General features: G+C 48.1%; 1 protein-coding gene across 1 annotated transcript; it reads left to right on the top strand.

Moving 5' to 3' along the window:
- The first annotated feature begins 4,941 nt into the window (after positions 1-4,941).
- On the top strand, positions 4,942-20,824 carry LOC103711267 (subtilisin-like protease SBT3.17). Its single transcript, XM_008797350.6, has 3 exons — positions 4,942-5,227; positions 5,316-5,413; positions 20,481-20,824. The coding sequence occupies exons 1-3, from the start codon at positions 5,067-5,069 to the stop codon at positions 20,576-20,578; spliced, it is 357 nt and encodes a 118-aa protein (XP_008795572.4). The 5' UTR covers positions 4,942-5,066; the 3' UTR covers positions 20,579-20,824.
- The last annotated feature ends 1,266 nt before the right edge of the window (positions 20,825-22,090 follow it).

Raw genomic sequence — 22,090 nt, 5'->3', positions numbered from 1 at the left:
CTTTCCACAAAAAATATTCCAGTAATGATATCATATTTAGTATTTGCTTGTGTGCAAGATATCATTCTTACCCTAAAGAATCACACTTAATTGTTGTTAAAAGGATCTTAAGACATATAAAGGGAACACAAATTCTAGGTTTATGATACTCTAAACAATCCTCAATCAATCTAGTTGGATATTCAGATATAGATTTTGATGGTTGCAAAATTAATAGAAAAAGTATTAGAGAAACTTGCTAATTTTTAGGAGTTAATTTAATCTCCTAGTTTAGCAAGAAATAAAATTTGGTAGCTTTATGCAACTGAGATTGAATACATAGTAATCGAAAGTTGTTGTGCTCAAATATTGTGGATTAAGCAACAATTTGAGGACTATGGTATAAAACTCGGTAAAATATCCATAAAATATGATAATACTATCAACTTAACTAAAAATTCCATACAGCACTCAAGAGCTAAGCACATTGAGATAAGATATTATTTCATAAAAGATCATATTCAAAATAATGATATAATGATTGATTTTGTTCGTTCTGAGTAGCAATTAGCTAATATTTTTACAAAATCTCCTAGTGAAGACAAGTTCTATTTGATTAGAAGTGAACTTGGTGTTTGTATAAACTTCTGCTTAGTATATTGGATTAACGCAAATTCAGTTTGATTCTAATAAAAATTTCGTATTTCATTCCTTTGTGAGCTGACTCTGAATCTGAGGAGTTAACTCTAGATTATCAGGAGTCGACTAGTTAGAGTAAAGGGTAGCTTCGAGTCGACTCAATAGTTACCTCAAAGCTTTGCATGCTATAGGAGAGCCAACTCGTACGTAATGACGAGTCGACTCTAGTGCGGTGGTTGACTTTATAGGTCAACACCTGGGGACCTAAACTCTCATAAATCAAGCCGACTTTTCTCTTTTCCCTCTTCCTTGCTCATATATCTGTCATCTCCTTAGTGGTTTGCTATGCAAATCTCCTTCCTTCTCTTTTACCGCTCTCCCCTGCTCACTCAACTTCCATCGCCCTTAATCTCTCTCGATGGCCCCAAGAAAGATGCTCTCTTGAAGAAGAGCGAGATGAGAGGAATGACAAGAAAATGTCTCCAATCTAGCAACGGTCGGGGACTTACTCTTCTCTTCTCCCCATGCAAACATTATCTTCAAGGATTCCGAACATGGTACCCTTCTCCACTAGAAAAATTGCTTTTGGAAGAAACATTGATTTCCATTTCTTGGAGAACGAGAGTTTTACAATCAGTGAGCTTATCAGAAGCCAAGGTTGGGAATACTTATACAGGCTCAAAGGACCCATCTATCTAGACTTTGTACGAGAATTCTATCAGAACCTCAAGTTCAGTTTGGGAAACATGTCCGCTGTCGCAAGAAATGTAGTTATTAAGCTAGACGACTTTGTCATTGGGCAATGCCTAATTAGGGTGCTCATGCGGACAAAGTTGAGAATCAGTTGACTGCCCTACAATGCATTTTGGAGAGAGAAGATGTGGATAAAAAAATCTAGGTTGAAGGTAGCTAATTAAATATGGAAATGAGATTGCTGCATCACATGATAAGTATGATATTTTATCCAAAATTCGAAAGATTCGAATGTGTGACAAAGCGAGAACTATGCATCATGTTTTACATCATCAAGGAAATTTTTATGAATCTCTCAGCTCTGATGATTCAAAAGATGCATGATGTAGTATCAAGAACTAATGCTCCTCTACCATAACAATTTGATGATGATGGAATCTTCAAGAACTTTAATGCAAACTTAGTCAATGAAACAACCCTTGAGTTGACTTATTATGACACCTACAACGATCATTCCCTATACTGCATGGGTTACAATAAGAAAATAGTCGTTGGGTAAGAACTAAGGGAGGTGCTAGATAGGAGGAAGAAGAAGACAGGAGAGAAGCCACAACTAAACCCTCTTCAATGAGAGAAGAAGCTTAAAGCAGCATGTTGCTGAACAATTTGAATCAGACCAAGACTTCTCCATTAGCAAACAATTATTAGCTTGTTTATATCCGTCTGCATGAAGATGAACTCAAGATCATCTCTAAATAGGTTGTTGCATTTCTTCTAGCGGCTAGGATTCTTGAGGTAGGAAATAACGTAAGGGATTCTCATGCTGCATCTTTATTAGACCTTACTTGGTTGATGATAGAGAAGAATGAAAAGACATTTCGTTTTTAGAAATCTATCATCAATCTAACTGAAAGAGTGGCATTCCTAAAAGAAAAGATGGAATTCAGTAGAATGACTCGGGCTTCAAATAAGGACAATGTGCACATTTCTAAACTTGCAATGGAGGTTGGAAAACTCATAGAAACAATTAAGTTAGGTATCTAGCAATTAGAAAAAGAGATACATGGCACAACAACTGCAGTTTCCTCAGGGATGATGTCCCTTCTTTAGGCTATGGGGAGGTTGATTGGGCAACTTGAAAGCACCTCCACTATTTCTAGAGCCACCACCTTCTTTCAGACCTCTGCACAACCTAATTAGCCATCTCACCCTTCCTCTTCATCTAGACCTTCTCATCCCTTCACTAGCACTAGACCTTCTAGTAAAACTAGGAGTCATCGAGCTGGTGCATCTTCAAGCATGCCAACTCATCTTGATGTCTCTTCCTCTTCTAACAAAGATTAGACATATTTTCATAGTTATCTTTAGTCAATGTTATGATTAGTTTTGTCCTCCTAGTTATGTTACTTTCTCTTCATGTTTTTCTTTGTAACATGTTCCTACTGTGTGATATACTCTTTTACTTATTAGATATTTGCAATTTAAGTTAAAATGACGTGTTTATCTATTTTATGATGTGCTTCCTGTGGATATTTTAGCTTGCATGTTTAAGTATCTCTCAAATGTTTATCCTGTGAAATATTCTCTTAATTTCCCTCCTTATTGATCATGACAAAAAGGGGAGAAAAGTTTAAGCAACAGAAGAATAAATTAAAAACAAGAGTAAATAAATGAAATACATCAACCAAAAGAAGAATCAATGGAAAACAAGAGAAAATAAAAAACAAGAGTAAGGAAATGAAATATATCAAGCAAACGAAGAATAAATGAAAACAAGAATAAAGTTATAAGCATAAAGACATAGCATATGAACTACTATAGAAGTAAGAGAAGCAAGCAAGTAAATATAAAATCTCTAAAATGGTCAATTGAAATCCTCTTTTAAAAGTTTCATATGTACATCAAAAAGGGGAAGAATTACTTATAAAGACAATTTTGTGGTAAAAGTAAATTCAATCAAGTAGAAGAGTGAATATAAACTCAGTTTTATAGATATTACCTTTGTTTAAACTATTCGCTAAATTTTACAAATATAAACTCAGATGTTATTCTTGCTTATACTACTATCTGAATTTTTCAAGTTTACACCGAATTCTAAAATATGTTATCATTGTTTACACTATTCTCTTTTGGAACTCAAAGGTTTTGTTATCATCAAAAAAAGAGAGATTGTTGACTCTAAAAGGTTGATTTTGATAATGCAATATAATTGAGTAAAAGTACCACTAATCTATTATCTGGAGTATGCTTGATTGATTTCAGAAAGCCAAGAAGAAAGCCTTCAGTAACTCTTTAATAATGATCATTTATCTGAAGCTCTGCACTAAGAATACAACTCCAAAAAAGCCTTGAAGCAATTCTTGGAAGCTCACATATAAATACAGAGAATTTTATTCCAAGCTATCTCAAGAGTCGACCCTTAGTTTGCAATGAGTTGACCCTGGAACACTGTAGCTAACTGATACGCTATCATGAGTCGACTCCATTAGATCGTGAGTCAACCTCAAACAGTCTTAGAAGATAGATAGAAAGCTATGAAATTTATCGTATTGGTGAGTCGACCTATGAATAACACGAGTCGACTCTAGTCTAACACGAGTCGACCCAGAAACAAGCCAATCGGCCTCTGGGAAACACGAGCTGACTCTAGTCAAACAAAAGTCGACCCCTGAATGATCATAGTGAAATGGTAGAAAGCATTAAAATTCAGCCATTGAAGAGTCGATCTTTAAAAATATTTAGTCGACTCCTGTAACTAAATGAGTCGACCCTTGAATTGAGAGAGCCGACTCCATAATGATCACAGAAGAAAGACACAATACAACAAAAACAATAGCAAGTACGAGTTGACCACTGAAGATCATGAGTCGACTCGTGGAGATCATGAGTCGATTCCTAAAAATGTCAAGTCGACCCCTCTGTACCTGATAACAGTAACAACTAGTTTTTTTATAAATTAGAAAGGTTATTTTTATCCCATAACAACTCTTTCAACCTATCTAATGGCTAGGAGAGTATTCCAACCACTTCCAAATGGTATAAATGCATAGCAACACCAAAAAAAAAAGAGAACGAGAAGTAGAAACAGAAATCAACAAAAACAAGAGCAAGAAAAAGAAAATAAAAAAGAGAGAGCTTCAAAGAGAAAAATACTCAAGAGCACTTACTGAGAGCTGAAAGATCATATCCCACCAAGTTTTCCTCTCTTTTCTTTTCCCCTCAACCTATTTTTTTTTGTGGTGTTGTTCCGCATTGCAAAGAGTTATGCATCTGGCTTTATACAGTCTTTTATTTTCTTATTTTGTTGACCACATTCATACTCACCACTATGAGCCACTATTATAAATAATAATATTAATAAATAAAATAAAATAAAATAAAGGTTTTGCATTATGAATTATTGTTATATTGTCCATCTTTAAAATGGTGGGTTGTGGCGGCATCCAACGCAACCTATTTAGCATGTGACATGATGACTTCTTTTTTGGAGATGAACGATAGTCGTTTGATTCCAAGATTGATGATTTGGCAGAGTCAATATTTTACTCCCCACCTTGATACTATTCGCTGGATTTTCATCCTTCATAACATATAATATATTTTTTATTTTATGCGGACAGCGGCAAACCGTTTGCATCGCTGCCATTTTACCGACGCATCTCCTTTTCATTCTTACCCTGTGATAAAGAGCAGTGAGGAAAACCCCGTCGATCCGCGTTCCCGTCTTCGTCTTGTTGCTTTTGCCCTCGGTTTTAATGGCGGAGGAACCCACGAAGACCCCCGGCCAGCCCGCCGGCGAGGTGGCGGAGGAGGAGGAGGGCGGCGACGCTGCCGTCCACATCGTCTACGTTGACCGGCCAGAGAACGAGGAGGCCGAGGCCTTCCACATTCGGACCCTCGCCCCGGTCGTCGGCAGGTCTCGATCCGTGCCCTTTTCCAGTCGCTCTGTCAATTTCTAGGGTTAGGGTTAAGATATTCCCTGCTCTCTTCGTTGTGATGATTAGTGAGGAGAAGGCGAAGGATACGGTGATCTACCACTACAAGCACGCAGCCAGTGGGTTCTCCGCCAAGCTCACTCCGAAGCAAGTCGAGGAATTGTCGAGTGAGTTCTCTTCTTTCTTCTAATCGTTGTGTTTTTTCGATGCATTTAGTTCCATCCGGTGCGTTCTTGGTGCTGAATCTTTGTTAATTTTGGTTAAAGTTGAGACTTTTAATGGATTGAAATGAGGAAAGTTCTGGATTTTGATTAGCGGTATCTTCATAAGTTCTAAACGGAGGCATTTTTTTCAGTTAGAAACATTATGTAAAGTTAATTCTTTTTCCTCCGTCTTCTAATTGAGTAGAAGCTTTAGTTATATGCTGTTGTTGGAATATATCCAATCGTTTGCAATGCTGGATTGAATTGCCCGTGGATGTACAGCTGAGCGTCATGTTTGTGGCGAGGTTTACAAAATCTCCTGCATATCAGTTTAGGCCATATGGGCTTGTTTTGTACCATAAATACTGATAGTGGTATTTTGGTTAAACCTTGTGTTGGGGGAAAAACCCAAGTCATGCCGCCTCGGAGGCGCCCGACCAAAAAGGGCGCCGACCAGCAGCGCTCAACTAGAGAGCGCCGACCAGCAGCGCTCAACTAGAGAGCACCGACCAGAGAGCGCCGAATAGAGGCGCTCGGCAAGAAGGAGCCGACCAGAAGCAACCCCGCCACAGGACACTCCCTTAGGTAACCAGCTCGGCTCGGACCCGGGCCGGGCCCGTGCCTTAGCCAAAAACTCAGTCCCCGCCTAACCCTCTAAGGGACCTGACAACTCCACTACAACCTGCCACCATCTTTTAAGCCATCAAGACACAAGATCTCCGCAGGTATTCGGCACGACCTATCATTAATGCATGAGACCCCCTCAGGTCTCCGATGCACTCAGTCATTAAATGAACACGGCTCAAGATGATCTCCGGATCACTGAACCATCAAAGCGTATGGCTCTCCCTGACCGCCGGTTCACTCGGTAATTAATGCACTTACCATCTACGAACTCCAGGCCCACCACGGCTGACGGTTCAACCACTCCAACGGGTCTGATCAACCGCGACAACTCCCTGACTCCGGTCTGATTCGGCCTTATTCTCCACTACGCCATTAATGAGCCAAATCGTGCTCAATTATCACGAAAAAGGACAAATCCCCTGTCACCTCCCAGGTAACAAAATACCCTTCTATAAAAGGGAACCTGGGGGGAAGGAGGAGGGGACTAACACAAACACAAATACACATATGAAGAGCAAACATTCTCCTCTTTTTCTCCCCCCCACATATTAGCCCCCTCTGACTTAAGCATCGGAGGGCCGGCGCCGGAAAGCCCGGCCACCGGCTTTTTTTTTTTTTTCAGGACTCTCTCTCTCTCCAAGGAGGACGCCACCAGCCGGCACACCGCCGTCCACCGTCCCTGCGGCGGAGCTCCTCCCCCCTTGGTTCGCGGCGGCCCCCGGGTCCAATTTCCAGCAACAGTTGGCGCTAGAGGAAGGGCCCGAGTCGCTGCCATGAAGCTAAGGAGTAAAGGGGCTTCCAACACCTCTCGACGTCCTCCACCTAGTCCTGAACATTCTGTCCGAAACTCGCCGCCTCCGGCCGAGACAACTCCTCAAGTTCGGCCGGAGCAGTTTGACGCCCTGGTGCAACAGGTGCAAGCCTTGGCTACCGCTGTCCAAGGCTTGCAACCTAGGGGCATCCCGACGGCACCACTTCCTCCGGCTCCAGTTCAACCAGAGCCCCCTACAAGCGGGCTCCCCCTTCAAGGCCAGGACTCTCAAGTCCAGGCCTCCCTCTGGAGAGAACACCCAGTCAGAGGCCCTGGAGGCTGGCCACAACCTTCAGAGGCTGAGTCGGTTCCAGGGCAACTTGCACCCGAACGAACCGCCGCAGCGGTCCTCCAGAATGATGAACTCGACAAGAAGGTCGAGAAGTTGGAGCGCCAGATCCAGGCACTCCACGGAAGGAAATCAGGACGTGATGGTGACTTCGAGTTCACCACAAAGTCCCCCTTCTCCCCGGAGATCGAGGACGAACCAGTCCCACTGCGGTTCAAAATGCCCCAGGTGGAGCCTTACAACGGCAGGGCTGACCCCCTCGACCACCTGGAAAGCTATCGGGTCTTAATGGCCCTACAAGGAGCCTCGGAGGCCATGATGTGTAAGGCCTTCCCAGCAACACTCCGAGGACCGGCCCGGCTTTAGTTTACCGGGCTGAAGCGAAGTATAGTCTCCTCTTTTGAGCAGCTCGGCAGACAATTCGCTGGCAATTTTGCCGCCAGCCAGCCCCAGCGGCGGACATCGGACTCCCTCCTTGATATCAAACAAAAGGAGGGAGAATCCTTCAAGGAGTATTTGGACCGTTTCACTGCCGCAACATGGGAAGTCCGGGAGCTTGACCAGTCAATTGCCATGTCAGCACTAAAAACTGGAGCCCGGTCTTACAGGTTCCTCTTCTCTATCGAGAAGAATTTCTCTGCGGACCTCACCGAGATGCTTGTTCGGGCACGGAAGTACGCCAAGGCTGAAGAAGCCGTGGCTGTTAGGCGGAGCGGGGCTGAGCAGAACCCCAAGAAACAGAAGAGACGCCGCGAGGAACGTGACCAACCCAGAAGCCCGTCCCCGCGTCGAGCTAAAAATCCGCCCTGCTTGAAGAGTCCACCCCGGTTACGGGGACCGCCTCAGCAAAGGTCACCGCTTCGCCCGAGGTTTCCACCACGGGCTCGTGCATCCGAAGGGAGGTATGAAAACTATACTCCCCTCACTGCTCCTCGGGCTGAAATCCTCATGGAGATTGAGGGTCGGGATTGCATCCGGCTCCCACCTCCGAAACAAGATTTCAGAACCCGGCGTGATCCCCGGAAGTATTGCCATTATCATCGGGATCACGGCCATGATACCGAGGACTGCTATCAGCTCCGGAACGAAATCGAAGCACTCATCCGCCGAGGGGTGCTTGATCGATTCGTGCGAGGCCGGCATTAAGAGAAGAAGCCAGCCGAAGGAGCCGCTCAGCCTGAGGGTCCAAATGCCAACAGGCCCATCGCTGGCACCATCAACACCATCCGAGGCGGGGCTTCGGCTGGAGAAGCTCCAGGGGAAGGAACCTCCTCGAAGCGCCTGCGCGCCTCGGAAGCCATCTCCTTCTCAGATGATGATTTAGAGAAAGTTGAAACTCCCCATGATGATGCCGTGGTCATCTCCATGATCATAAATAAATTCGATGTAAAACGCATCTTGATCGATAATGGAAGCTCGGCGAATGTTTTGTATTTTAATGCCTACTGTAAAATGGGGATGACAAAAGAGCAGCTACGGAGGATGAATGCTCCGTTAGTTGGATTTACTGGGGATTCGGTCCCAGTAGAGGGCGAGATCGACCTCCTGGTCATAGCCGGGCTCGCCCCCCGTGAAAGTACCGTGGGGACAAGCTTCCTCGTGATACGTCTGCCCTCGGTCTACAATGCCATCCTCGGAAGGCCAAGTCTCAACGCCCTCCGAGTAGTAGTCTCGACACGCCACCTGCTCATGCGATTCCCCACCAGCCAAGGAGTTGGCGAAGTTCGAGGAGACCAAATGGTAGCAAGGCGATGCTACCTGGCGACCCACGAGGCAAAACGACCAGCCGAGGTGCCTATCCCAGCAACCGACCAGCCCCCAACTAAGACTCTGGAGGCACGGGTCAACCCTCAGAAAAAGCGGGTAGAGCCTGGTGAGTTATTAATCCCAGTTCCTTTACGCAAGAACTTTCCCGAACTAACTGTGCAGGTCGGCTCTGGCCTCAATGAGTACGAGAGGGATCGCCTCGTCAACTTCTTGCGAGACAACATGGATGTCTTCGCATGGTCGCCCGCGGATATGCCGGGAATAGATCCAGAGATCATGGTCCACCGGCTTCAAGTAAAGCCAACCTGCAAGCCCGTGCGACAAAAGAAGCGAGGCGCCGCCCCTGAGCGACAGCGAGCCGCAGCCGAGGAGGTCGATAAGCTCCTTGAAGCTGGCTTTATCCGGAAGATATCCTATCCGGAGTGGCTCGCCAATGTGGTCCTCGTCAAAAAAGCCAGCGGAAAATGGCGCATGTGCGTGGACTACACCGACCTGAATAAAGCCTGCCCAAAGGACAGCTTCCCACTCCCCAGCATCGACCAGCTCATGGACTCCACCTCGGGTCACGAGCTCCTAGCCTTCATGGACGCCTTTTCCGGATACAACCAGATCCGCATGGCGCCAGAAGATGAAGAAAAAACGGCCTTCATCACCGACGGGGGAACCTACTGCTACAAAGTGATACCATTCGGCTTAAAGAATGCCGGGGCAACTTATCAGAGGCTGGTCAGCCGGATCTTCAAAGATCAAATAGGCCGGAACATGGAGGTCTATGTAGACGACATGCTGGTAAAAAGCAAGGTAGCGCAAGATCATGTGGCCGACCTCGATGAAGCATTCTCCACACTCCGAAGATACCAAATGAAACTCAATCCGGCCAAATGTGCATTCGGAGTCACCTCTGGCAAATTCCTCGGCTTCATCATTACACAGCGGGGAATCGAGGCGAATCCTGAAAAGATCCGAGCCCTCCAAGAAATGACGCCTCCCAGGACGGTCAAGGAGGTACAACGACTCACGGGCCGAGTTGCAGCCCTCGGGAGATTCATCTCCCGCTCGGCCGAGCGCTGCCTCCCATTCTTTGCAGCTCTCAAGAAGCCAAAAGACTTCTTATGGTCGGACGAGTGCCAGCGGTCTTTTGAAGAGCTCAAGCACCTTCTGGCTTCCCCTCCCCTGCTCACAAAGTCTCAACAGGGTGAACTTCTTTACCTATATTTGGCCGTTTCCCCTGTAGCAGTAAGCTCGGTCCCGGTCCGAGAGGAGGGCAAACTCCAAAAGCCAGTATACTACACCAGCCGGGTCTTGAGGGATGCTGAGACCCGATACTCGAAGCTGGAGAAGACTGTCTATGCTCTGGTCATCTCAGCTCGAAGACTCCGGCCCTACTTCCAAGCCCACACAATGGCTGTGCTGACCGACCAGCCAGTCAAGCAGATCCTGCAAAGATCAGACCGTGCAGGCCGGATCACTAAATGGGCCATCGAGCTCGGGGAATTTGACCTCGAGTACCGACCCAGACCGGCGATCAAAGCACAAGCGCTCGCAGACTTTATAGTCGAGTGCACCATACCGGATGAGGTCGAGCCCGAGCCTGAACCACCAACGGAGCAGACCCCGAGTTTGACATGGACTCTGCACGTCGATGGCTCTTCAAACTCGGGGGGTAGCGGAGCAGGTCTCATCCTCACCAGCCCGGAGGGGGTGGTCGCTGAGCAAGCCTTGCGCCTCGAATTCCCTGCTTCCAACAATATGGCGGAGTACGAAGCACTCGTCGCCGGGCTCAAACTAGCCAGAGAGCTGGGAGTAAAGGACCTGAAGGCCTTCAGCGATTCTCAGCTCGTCGTCAACCAAATCATGGGTGACTTCGAAGCCAGAGACCCTACAATGCAGAAATATCTCCAGAAGGTACGGAATCTCGCCTCGACCTTGGATTCTTTCCACATCCAACATATTGCCAGGTCGGAGAACCTTAGGGCTGACCAGCTATCAAAGCTGGCGTCCTCCCGCATGAGCGAGCTCCCCAAGGCGGCAGCACTTGAGTATCTCCAAAAGCCCAGTACAAAGGAGCCCGAGCAGGCCCTTTGCATTGAGTACGAACCAAGCTGGATGGACGAGCTCATCAGCTATCTGCAAGATGAAGTCCTCCCCAGTAATGAACAAGAGGCTCGCCGAATAAAGCGCTCCGCCACCCGGTACATACTGCATGAGAGAGAGCTCTATCGGAGATCTTTCACCTCTCCCCTCCTCAGATGCCTTCGCCCAACGGAGGCTGATTATGCCCTGCGCGAAGTCCACGAAGGGATTTGTGGAAACCATCTGGGAGGACGAGCATTGGCCCATAAAATTCTGCGCCAAGGGTACTATTGGTCGACACTCCAGAAGGACGCTGTGGACTTCGTCCGAAGATGTGACCGGTGCCAAAGAAACGTCAATGTCCAACGCCGACCTTCGGCTCCCTTAACTTCAATCAACTCCCCTTGGCCTTTTGCCCAGTGGGGAATTGACATTCTCGGGCCATTTCCACTGGCTACCGGGCAAAGAAAGTTCCTGGTCGTCTCCATCGACTATTTCACAAAGTGGGTGGAAGCCGAGCCTCTCGCCCGGATCACCGAGCAGAAGATGCGGAATTTTGTCTGGAAGTCCATAATCTGCAGATTCGGGCTCCCCCGCATCCTCATATCCGACAACGGTCGCCAGTTCGACAACATTCACTTTAGAGAATTCTGCTCCGAGCTTGGCATTGACCACCGCTTCACCTCGGTCGCACACCCTCAGACGAACGGAGAGACCGAGGTAACAAACCGTACTATTTTGCAGGGGCTCAAAGCCAGGCTCGACAAATCTAAAGGACAATGGGTCGAAGACCTATACAATGTCCTGTGGGCTTACCGGACCACGTTCCGTGTCCCCACTGGCGAGACTCCCTTCAATCTGACATATGGGACGGAAGCTGTCATCCCGCTGGAGATCGGGCTTTCTTCTCCAAGAGTCAAGCATCACGACGCCAGCTCCAACTCCTTGCGGCTCAGAAGTAACCTCGACTTGGTCGAGGAAACAAGGGAGACCGCCCGAATTCGTATGGCGAGGTACCAGCAGAAGACAGCTCAGTATTACAACGCCAGGGTCAAGGTCAAATCCTTCAAAGCAGGGGACCTTGTCCTCAGAAGAGCCGAGGCCTCCCGACCAGCTGAGCAAGGGAAATTAGCTTCGAATTGGGAAGGACCCTACCGAGTCACGCGCATCTGCCGACCCGGAACTTACAAGCTAGAGTCCCTAGATGGGACTCCCATTCCACGAAGCTGGAGTTCTAAAAATCTCCGCGTGTACTACCAGTAGAACCCCAGGGGGTCCTCAGTATTCAACCATAAGCTCATTATTCTACCCTGACCACGGTCGGGATGCCTCCATATTTTGGGACGAAGTACCTACGTGGACTCCCTGAAGATGTTCATGAGTCCGCGACCCGTTCTTCACCGACCAACGAGCTCGGCTCGTTCTCCATCGACCAACGAGCTCGGCTCATTCTCCATCGACCAACGAGCTCGGCTCGTTCTCCTACCCCGAGACGTCGGGATGCCCCGATAGTTCGGGATGCCCCGATACGTCGGGATGCCCCGATACGTCGGGATGCCCCGAGACGTCGGGATGCGTTCTCCACCGACCAACGAGCTCGGCTCGTTCTCCATCGGCCAACGAGCTCGGCTCGTTCTCCATCGGCCAACGAGCTCGGCTCGTTCTCCTATCCTGACCACGGTCGGGATGCCCCGAGACGTCGGGATGCCCCGATACTTCGGGATGCCCCGAGACGTCGGGATGCCCTGATACGTTTGGATGCCTCGAGACGTCGAGATGCGGTCTTCATCGGCCAACGAGCTCGGCTCGTTCTCCATCGACTTCAACCAACGAGCTCGGCTCGTTCTCCATCGGCCAACGAGCTCGGCTCGTTCTCCTATCCCGACCACGGCCGGGATGCCTCGAGACGTCGAAATGCCCCGATATGTCGGGATGCCCCGATACGTTGGGATGCGGTCTTCACCGGCCAACGAGCTCGGCTCGTTCTCCATCGACTTCAACCGACGAGCTCGGCTCGTTCTTCATCGACTTCAGCCAACGAGCTCGGCTCGTTCTCCTACCTCGACCACGGTCGGGATGCCCCGATACATTGGGATGCGGTCTTCATCGACCAAGCGAGCTCGGCTCGTTTTCCTGTTCATGATCAGCGGGAAGTCTGTGGTTGGCAATAAGCTGGATTTTCTCTCTCTGCCGACGTCCTCAAAGAACGGACTCCGAGTAGAGGAGCGTCTTCAGTCGCCTCGGCGTAAGAACGCTCGCGGTACCAGGTACCCATTTATTTAATGTTTTTACATTATCTTATCTATTCCTGGATTTTTTCTCTCTGCCGACGTCCTCAAAGAACGGACTCCGAGCAGAGGAGCGTCTTCAGTCGCCTCGGCGTAAGAACGCTCACGGTACCAGGTACCCATTTATTTAATGTTCTTACATTATCTTATCTATTCCTGAATTTTTCTCTCTGCCGACGTCCTCAAAGAACGGACTCCGAGCAGAGGAGCGTCTTCAGTCGCCTCGGCGTAAGAACGCTCGCGGTACCAGGTACCCATTTATTTAATGTTTTTACATTATCTTATCTATTCCTGGATTTTTTCTCTCTGCCGACGTCCTCAAAGAACGGACTCCGAGCAGAGGAGTGTCTTCAGTCGCCTCGGCGTAAGAACGCTCGCGGTACCAGGTACCCATTTATTTAATGTTTTTACATTATCTTATCTATTCATGGATTTTTTCTCTCTGCCGACGTCCTCAAAGAACGGACTCCGAGCAGAGGAGCGTCTTCAGTCGCCTCGGCGTAAGAACGCTCACGGTACCAGGTACCCATTTATTTAATGTTCTTACATTATCTTATCTATTTCTGGATTTTCTCTCTCTGCCGACGTCCTCAAAGAACGGACTCCGAGCAGAGGAGCGTCTTCAGTCGCCTCGGCGTAAGAACGCTCACGGTACCAGGTACCCACTCAATGTCTACGTTCTCAATTTACTTTCATCCCTGATTAATTATCTGAATAAACCCCCGACTGACGTCAAGGTACCTCGTCGGGCCAATCATCGCCCGGCCTCGCCCTTCCTACGTACACCGATTAACAGCAAGCTTAGTTTATACTAGGCTCGGTGAATCCCCGTCGCGAGCTGACGAGCATTCAACCCGTTCGTCGGAAAAGAATCCGGTCCACCCCGGCAACTCGAGGCTCGGACTCAAGGTTCACTAGCTAAAAAATTCAAGTCCTAGCGACCGTCCTAGGGCTCGGCCGAATTCTGGGCTAGGCTCGGAAAGACTTCTCGAGCCCAAACACCCTAAGCGTAAGCATCACTATATTGCTGGTCGAAGGACCGAGCAATGGAGCTTGGCAAGCCGAGCTTAAACGCAAGTCCTGTGGCGGACGAAGTTGGGGCCATAGAGCCCATGCCTTTGGAGCCTAAAGAGGATCCAGGCAGAGGAACCTAAGCCTATCAAAGATAAGGCATCGCAAATATAAGGAAAATACGTGTATATTCATTTCAAAAAAGGCCCGTAGGCTAAGTACAGAGCTCGGGCTCGGCCCTTACAAGTGTGGGGACCATCCCGACTTAAAAAAAAAAAAAACTACTACACTAAGGCTCGGCTTCGGCAGCTTCGGAAGCGGCCGGCTCTGCGGTCGGGGCTTCCTCTTCGGCGGCCTCGGCAGTAACAGGAGCAGCCTTCGAGGCAGCCTCGGTGACTTCAGGGACCGCCTTGGGCAGACTTCCCTGGTTAGCCTCCGAAGCCTCTGCCTCCGACCTTTCGACCCCTGCTCCCGGTTTGAGCAGGTCTACGTCGAAGTCCGGAAAGAGCCGCCGCAGTTGGTTGCGGAAATCCCTGAAGCCTTGGATCAGCCCATTCACACCTTCCTCTTCTAGAAGGTCACGGAACTCATCCGACTCCCGGAAAAGCTTCACCGCGCTCTGAGCCTGCTCCCGAGCCTCGAGCTCCCGAGCCTCGTGATATGCGGCTTTCCGCTCGAGGTTTCTTATTTCCCGCTCAAGCTCTAAGTGTCTGAGGCGGGCATTTCCCACCTCCTGCTCGCGGGTAGCCAGCACCAGCTCGGCCTCGGCCAAACGGGCCTCCACGGCGCGCACTTCGGACCTCGCCAGCGTGTGCGCGCCCTTCTCCTCATCGAGCTCGGCGGTTAGAGCCCGAATTTCCTCCTCGGCCGCTCCCACCCTTGCCTGGAGCACCTGGCGCTCGGCCTCGGAGGCCTGGCACCTCGCCTCGGCCTCCTCGTGTCCCCGCTGATGCCTCCGGGCCCGCTCCCGGTAGTCTTGCACAATGTGCATCAGCGTCTCCGTCTCGTGCAAGTGCTGCAAAAGAGACGTGAAAAACGTGAGGAACTAAAAGTAAAACTTTTTATAATTATACCGACGGGAAAACTAACTTACCCGGACGGCGTTGCAGAGAGTAGCGTCCATGAAAGTGCTGTAGCTCATGGACCGTATTTTCACCTGGTCGGCCGGAAGCAGCGCGACCCGAAATACTTCGCGCGCCACTTAAGGGTTATCGAGGGCTGAATCGCCCTCGAACACCGACCAGACGGGTGCGTGAGGCACCCGCTCCCCCGAGCCTGACGGGCCCGGAAGGCCAACTTCGGCTGGCCTGGGCGGAGCCGACCCCAAGGCCCCCTGGCTGCTCCCCGGCTCGGAGCTAGAGGGCTGGGGTCGGGCAGGCGGCCGATCCGACTGCCGCAAAACTGGAGCGGGGCGCGCAAGCGCTAGACCCGCGGAACTTCTCCCCTGGTCGGCAACTGGGGCATCCTGCTGACCAGGAATCTGCGCCAAGGGCACCGGGCACGGGAGCACCGCCGAAGCTCCCCGGGGGCCTGTGCCCCTGGAATCCGTGCCCTCCCTCCGACCAGCGTCGGAGTGCGCGGGCCGAGAAGCGCCCGCCTCGGCTACTACTGTCGCCGGGGTCGCCGAGGTTTTCGCTTTTTTCCTCGGCTCGGTCGGCTCGCCTGAGAGCTCGGCTGCCCTCTTCTGAAATCGGGCGTAGAGGACCTCGCTCTTGGTCACCATCTTTGCGATATCTGCAAGGACGAGCAGGATTAGACAGAGAACAATAAACAAATAAAAGAGACACTACCGTTACTCTTACCATGGGGACGCGCCGAGCTCAGGACCACGTTCACTAGAGCGTCATCACTTATGAGGCCGTTCAGTAAAATGCCGTCCCCGAGGCTGCGGATGGTGTCGATGATCCTCTGCTCACGTGGAGAAAGCCGGGGGGGCTTGTTGATAGACCTAAGCTGGGTCGGTCTCCATCTAGGGTCATACCCCCACGTCCGTTCAGAACCCAGGAAGAAGAATTTCTTCTTCCAGTCATGAATAGACGAAGGGGCACCCTGAAAGAGTGGCCGGCCCGCCCGAAGGGCGATGTAGAGCCACTCTCCGTCTCCCGGATTCGACTTCAAAATAAAAAGCCGCCGGAAGACGTTGACAGAGGTCGGAATCCCGTGCAGCAAACACAGCGACAGGAAACCGATCACTGTCCTCCAGGCATTTAGAGCGAGTTGTGCCGGAACCAGTTGGTATACCGTCAACAACTCATTCACGAAGCCGTGAAGAGAAAATCGTAGGCCGGCCCAGAGTGATTCTAGATACACTCCAATTCGGCCTACCGGAGGATCGGTTACCCGATCCCCCCGCCTGGCGGGTTCCAAACGGAACCCTTGAAGAGGAAAAAACCACTCCTCGGTCATTTCGACCTCCAGGACGCTCATAGTGGACTCGACTTCACTCGGAATAGAACCCATTACGAGGAAGAAAGAGATTAAGAGAGAAAAGGGGACCTGCGGAAGACGCCGGAGAAAGAAAACTTCGGACTGAAAAAAGCTGGAGGAAGAAGGCAATAAGAAGGGAACGGGAGACCAGGGGAGAGTTTATATAGACCTCCCCAACGGCCCAGATCAGCAAGAAAAATGCTGCATCTCGTTTAGATAACAACACGTGTCGGCCCGAAAGACAGAGCGCCGCATTTAATTTAGGTTGACGCTTCGAACACCGAAGCGCCCCACCGGATCGAGTAGCCCCATCATGAGCCCACGACGCGAGGACGCTTCGGAGAAGGCATCCCAATAATGAGATATTTCGGAAAAGAGGAGACGCCGCCTACTAAAGGCACCTCGAAACGCCCGATGATTCAAAACGCGCAATAATTTAAAATTTTCAGAATCTGTAATGATCCAACTAAAACTACTTCCCGCGCTCAAGCTGGTAGCCAGCTAGAACTCGGAAGTCGGGGGGTAGTGTTGGGGGAAAAACCCCAAGTCATGCCGCCTCGGAGGCGCCCGACCAAAAGGGGCGCCGACCAGCAGCGCTCAACTAGAGAGCGCCGACCAGAGAGCGCCGACCAGCAGCGCTCAACTAGAGAGCACCGACCAGAGAGCGCCGAATAGAGGCGCTCGGCAAGAAGGAGCCGACCAGAAGCAACCCCGCCACAGGACACTCCCTTAGGTAACCAGCTCGGCTCGGAACCCGGGCCGGGCCCGTGCCTTAGCCAAAAACTCAGTCCCCGCCTAACCCTCTAAGGGACCTGACAACTCCACTACAACCTGCCACCATCTTTTAAGCCATCAAGACACAAGATCTCCGCAGGTATTCGGCACGACCTATCATTAATGCATGAGACCCCCTCAGGTCTCCGATGCACTCAGTCATTAAATGAACACGGCTCAAGATGATCTCCGGATCACTGAACCATCAAAGCGTATGGCTCTCCCTGACCGCCGGTTCACTCGGTAATTAATGCACTTACCATCTACGAACTCCAGGCCCACCACGGCTGACAGTTCAACCACTCCAACGGGTCTGATCAACCGCGACAACTCCCTGACTCCGGTCTGATTCGGCCTTATTCTCCACTACGCCATTAATGAGCCAAATCGTGCTCAATTATCACGAAAAAGGACAAATCCCCTGTCACCTCCCAGGTAACAAAATACCCTTCTATAAAAGGGAACCTGGGGGAAGGAGGAGGGGACCAACACAAACACAAATACACACATGAAGAACAAACATTCTCCTCTTTTTCTCCCCCCCACATATTAGCCCCCTCTGACTTAAGCATCGGAGGGCCGGCGCCGGAAAGCCCGGCCACCGGCTTTTTTTTTTTGCAGGACTCTCTCTCTCTCTCCAAGGAGGACGCCACCAGCCGGCACACCGCCGTCCACCGTCCCTGCGGCGGAGCTCCTCCCCCCTTGGTTCGCGGCGGCCCCTGGGTCCAATTTCCAGCAACACCTTGCAATCCCCTTGTTTGTCTCTTATATCATTCTTTGGTGAAGGTAGACTACAGCATCTATTTGATTTCTGTTCTTTGGCTTGAGAAGGTTGGGCAGCTTTCTCCAGTTCCTTCAAATTACTGCCTTTCTCATATCTTCCATTTCTCTTGTTTGGCTTACAGCTATTAACACCATCCCTACTTGTGTCTCTTAATGAGTTCTGTCTTTATGTCTTGAATCATTGACCATCACATCTCATGATTCGACGGTGTTTTTACCACCATGGATCTTACCTTGATAGTTCTGTTTTGGTTCAGAGGTAGAATCGAATCTTTTGTCTTCATCAAATTCTCATCATCAATTATGGATTTCAGTCTTACCTTCTCTTTTAGGAATTTTTAGGAATTCTTTCTTGCACAACTCGAGTAAGATTTCTCTCCAAGTTCGAATAGGACTGAATCTCCAAAAATAAATATGACTAATAGAAATGATCATGAAACAATTAAAGTTGTCTAAGAGGTAGATCTTGAATTCTACATGAACTTTGCCTTATGTTGCTCTCTAATTCTTCACTGATTGGGAGATATGCTCGATTAAAATTTTTTTCAAAAAGAAAATTTCCAGCTTGACCGATCCATTGTAGGTTTCGAGAATTTTGGCTTAATTTAACTCTTTAGCGGTTGACTAAGTTGTAGATCTCAAAATATTATCCTATTTAAAAAAAAAAAGATCATCTCAATTGGGTGTCGTATGACTAAACTATGACCTCCAAAAGTTTGGCTTATAATTTGGCTTTTCGATATGGTGGATTTTGCTCCTGAACTCTGTGCAGCATACCCATAATGGCCAAAATAGTCCACATCGAGTCCGAAGATCCTTCTGGATCAAGGCTCTCCTGTTTAGGAGATTTAGCTTCCATTAAATCAGAACGGAAGGTAGAAAATGCCTGCTTCTCCGTTTTGTAGCTGAACCATCTAGCTTTGCTTGAAGATGGTTTCTATCCTTGATCTTCTTTGCTCCTAGGTCTCAAAGAACCACTTGCCCTACTTTCGCATTTGGACTTTGTGGTAGGGATGCTTCTGGCCATCCTTGTTAACGACGATGATGGCGACTTCCTCTCAATCTCGATCTCGGTTAACCAGTTGGTGAAACCAAGGGACAAGAGCTTAGCTCTCATGAGCGGTATCTGGTTCTCATATCATTATCACGAACTTGTTGCAGGCATTAACAAGTTGCTTTGCTTGAGCTGCGGTTGCAAGGTTTATGTTACCTTGTATTTTGGAGGCATTGATCATAAACTCTTTTCCATCCTTTACGAGACGATACTTTTTTTTATCGTCTGTAAAAGACTGCATTTCGATCTCAAAGGTTCGGGCTTCCAAGGATGACTTGGCAAATATTCAAAGGAACTACTTTGCATGTTACCTCATCAATGTACATCTCAGGAATGGCGAATTTGAAGGTACACTGCTTCAACACAATATCCTTCTGAATCTAACTGAGAGGGTAGGGATGTGGATGGGGCTTAGTTTGCAATTCTAGCTTCTGAACTAGACTTTCAAAGATAAGTTTTTTCTGGCTCCCTGGATCTACACTAGCTCTAATGATGCTATGCTTTATCTGAATCAAGTGGAAGAGTTCCTATCACACCTCTGGGTCTATCTTAGCTACTATCTTAGGTTTTCTCACTATCAGGCTCAATTTTGAGTTTGTTTACTCAAGCTCGGGCAATTTGTCAACCTCAACCATATTGAGGACTGCCTTTCCTTTCTTCTTGGAATTATAATCCCTCAGCTTCTTCCTTTTCGGCTGCAAGTCGAGGTGAAGTTTCCAACACTTCTTTTTAGTATGTCCTTGGAGGTTATAGTAATTGCAGTAATTTTCTAAGTTGTATTGGCTTGCTTCTTACCTTGCTTCCTGTTCTAGTTTGATTCTCTACTGTTTTTCGTGAATTTGTCACTCTTCTGGCCTTTCTCAAGGTTGATTCTACTAGGTAAAAATGGCCAAAAAGATTGAGGCGAGCATTTGTCTTGTTTCTATATCAAACTAAGTTATCGGAATCTTGAGGCTGCTTGCTTTTGCCCTTATGTGGTTAAGGTAGGCCAAGGATTGGCACCTCCAAATTTGCATCTGAATTAAGTGGTGATTTTATTGTTAAATTTGTTTAATATCGTGAGTCTTTTTTTTTTTTGCATGTGAATCATCTAATCATTCTTTTTTCAAATTTATTTGGTTGTGCAGAGAAACCAGGTGTTCTTCAGGTTGTTCCTGATCAGACCTACACCCTCCATGGACCAGGGGGAACAGGGGGCACTGTCCACCACATGGGCATCCTGTGAATCCTTGTTGCAGAGACAATCTTCTGTCTTCTGAAGTATTTTTCCTTATTGCCAAATAACGTGGCTTTGGAGTCCTCAAAAATAAGGATGTAAACTCCATAATGTTGATGTATTACCAAGCAATTGATATCGTCAATACTTTCAATCTCGAAGTGCTGCATAGGATGTGGTTTCTGTTGTGATGTATGGAGCTGATTACGTGTAAATACGTTTTTATGGTACATGGAAATTTGTACTCATGGAAAGCTTTAGCTAAAAGATGTTGCTGGTCTGCATACTTTTCTGGCGCCCCCGCTAGTTTTAAGAGGCATGAAAGCCCTCAAGTACGGTAACAAACCATTGCGCATTTTGGCACCATTTAGGTCTGAATATTCTCTGTTACAGGTTATATCGTAATATACTGACATTTTATTACGTGATGCATAGTTTCATGCTGTTCATGAAACTTAGCAAAGCAGTGTTTCCTGCAATCAGATTCCCTAGAATGTCACAAAGTTCCAAAGGTCCATTCTAATAGCAATGAGTGGTGCTGCATGTAAACCTTAACCATCCAGGCATGTAATGACAACTTGTGCATATCCTCAGGTGCTGTATGCAGTTTTTTACATCTAGATTGGTAAGACAGTGATCATATCTTCATTCCGACTGATAAGTCTTGTTATGGAGACCTGCAGCATTGTTCTAAACTCTGAGAAATTTGAGAAACTCCAGTACAGTTGGTATACATGGATCGCAAGCAAATCAAATGTTTCAGATCCTAATCCAAATGAAAACAATGATTCTCCCAGCGCCCGATATAACGCAGAAGAGTGGAACCTACCGAAGGGTGCCCTTAGAGGACTAAGTACAAAACTGGTTCCCTAAGATTTAAGCATCCACTGAAGATAGATGGTTGGCCGGAATGAGCCCAAGAACCTAGCTGCTAAGGAACCCAGGTGAAGAACAAAGTTGAGCCGATAAACCCTCCTCCCTTTCTAAGAAGATTTGTTGCACAGAACGTCATCGCTTTCGTCTGATCTGATGAAGCATAGAAGGTATCATCAATTTTCCAAATTGATGTCCTTTGTAATAAAAGCAAGCAGCTCCCAGCCAAACACCACCACAGAGAAGCAGAGCATCCAAAGACAAGGGACCCAGAAGTTTTCTAACTCAATGATGACAAGCTACCAAATGAAGTATAGATGTATACTGACACATTCCTTCCATCCTTGCCGCCATAAAATTTGTGGAGAGATTGCTTACACAACCTGTTTTTGAAAGTTCTTTGGCTCGAAAGCTTTAGCTGACGAAATCGATCATTAAAGGCCGAAGCCTCTTGAATTCTCAGGCTGACGAACATCATCCACAAATGTTATCTGCTAATCTTCTCGGCCGTCTCCAAAATGACCTTGGGCAAGAGTTTCATTGCATGTAGCAAGGTGTGTATTGACTGCCAATGAAAAGTATATAAAACAAGCAATCAAAGAGAGTGTGAAGATACCCAGATCTTATAGCAAGCTTGATAGTAATGTT

Source organism: Phoenix dactylifera, chromosome 11, assembly GCF_051530095.1.
Source record: "Phoenix dactylifera cultivar Ajwa chromosome 11, Ajwa_hap1_PhDact_Kaust_v1.1, whole genome shotgun sequence".
Lineage (NCBI taxonomy): Eukaryota > Viridiplantae > Streptophyta > Magnoliopsida > Arecales > Arecaceae > Phoenix > Phoenix dactylifera.
This window is presented reverse-complemented; position numbering and strand designations above follow the sequence as displayed.

What these genes read in the sequence shown, in the direction of transcription:
- LOC103711267 (XM_008797350.6), top strand. Translation starts at nt 5,067, where the DNA reads ATGGCGGAGGAACCCACGAAGACCCCCGGCCAGCCCGCCGGCGAGGTG. An exon ending in CTCGCCCCGGTCGTCGGCAG is followed by an intron (nt 5,228 to 5,315) that starts GTCTCGATCCGT and finishes TGTGATGATTAG; the next exon opens with TGAGGAGAAGGCGAAGGATA. An exon ending in GCAAGTCGAGGAATTGTCGA is followed by an intron (nt 5,414 to 20,480) that starts GTGAGTTCTCTT and finishes TTGGTTGTGCAG; the next exon opens with AGAAACCAGGTGTTCTTCAG.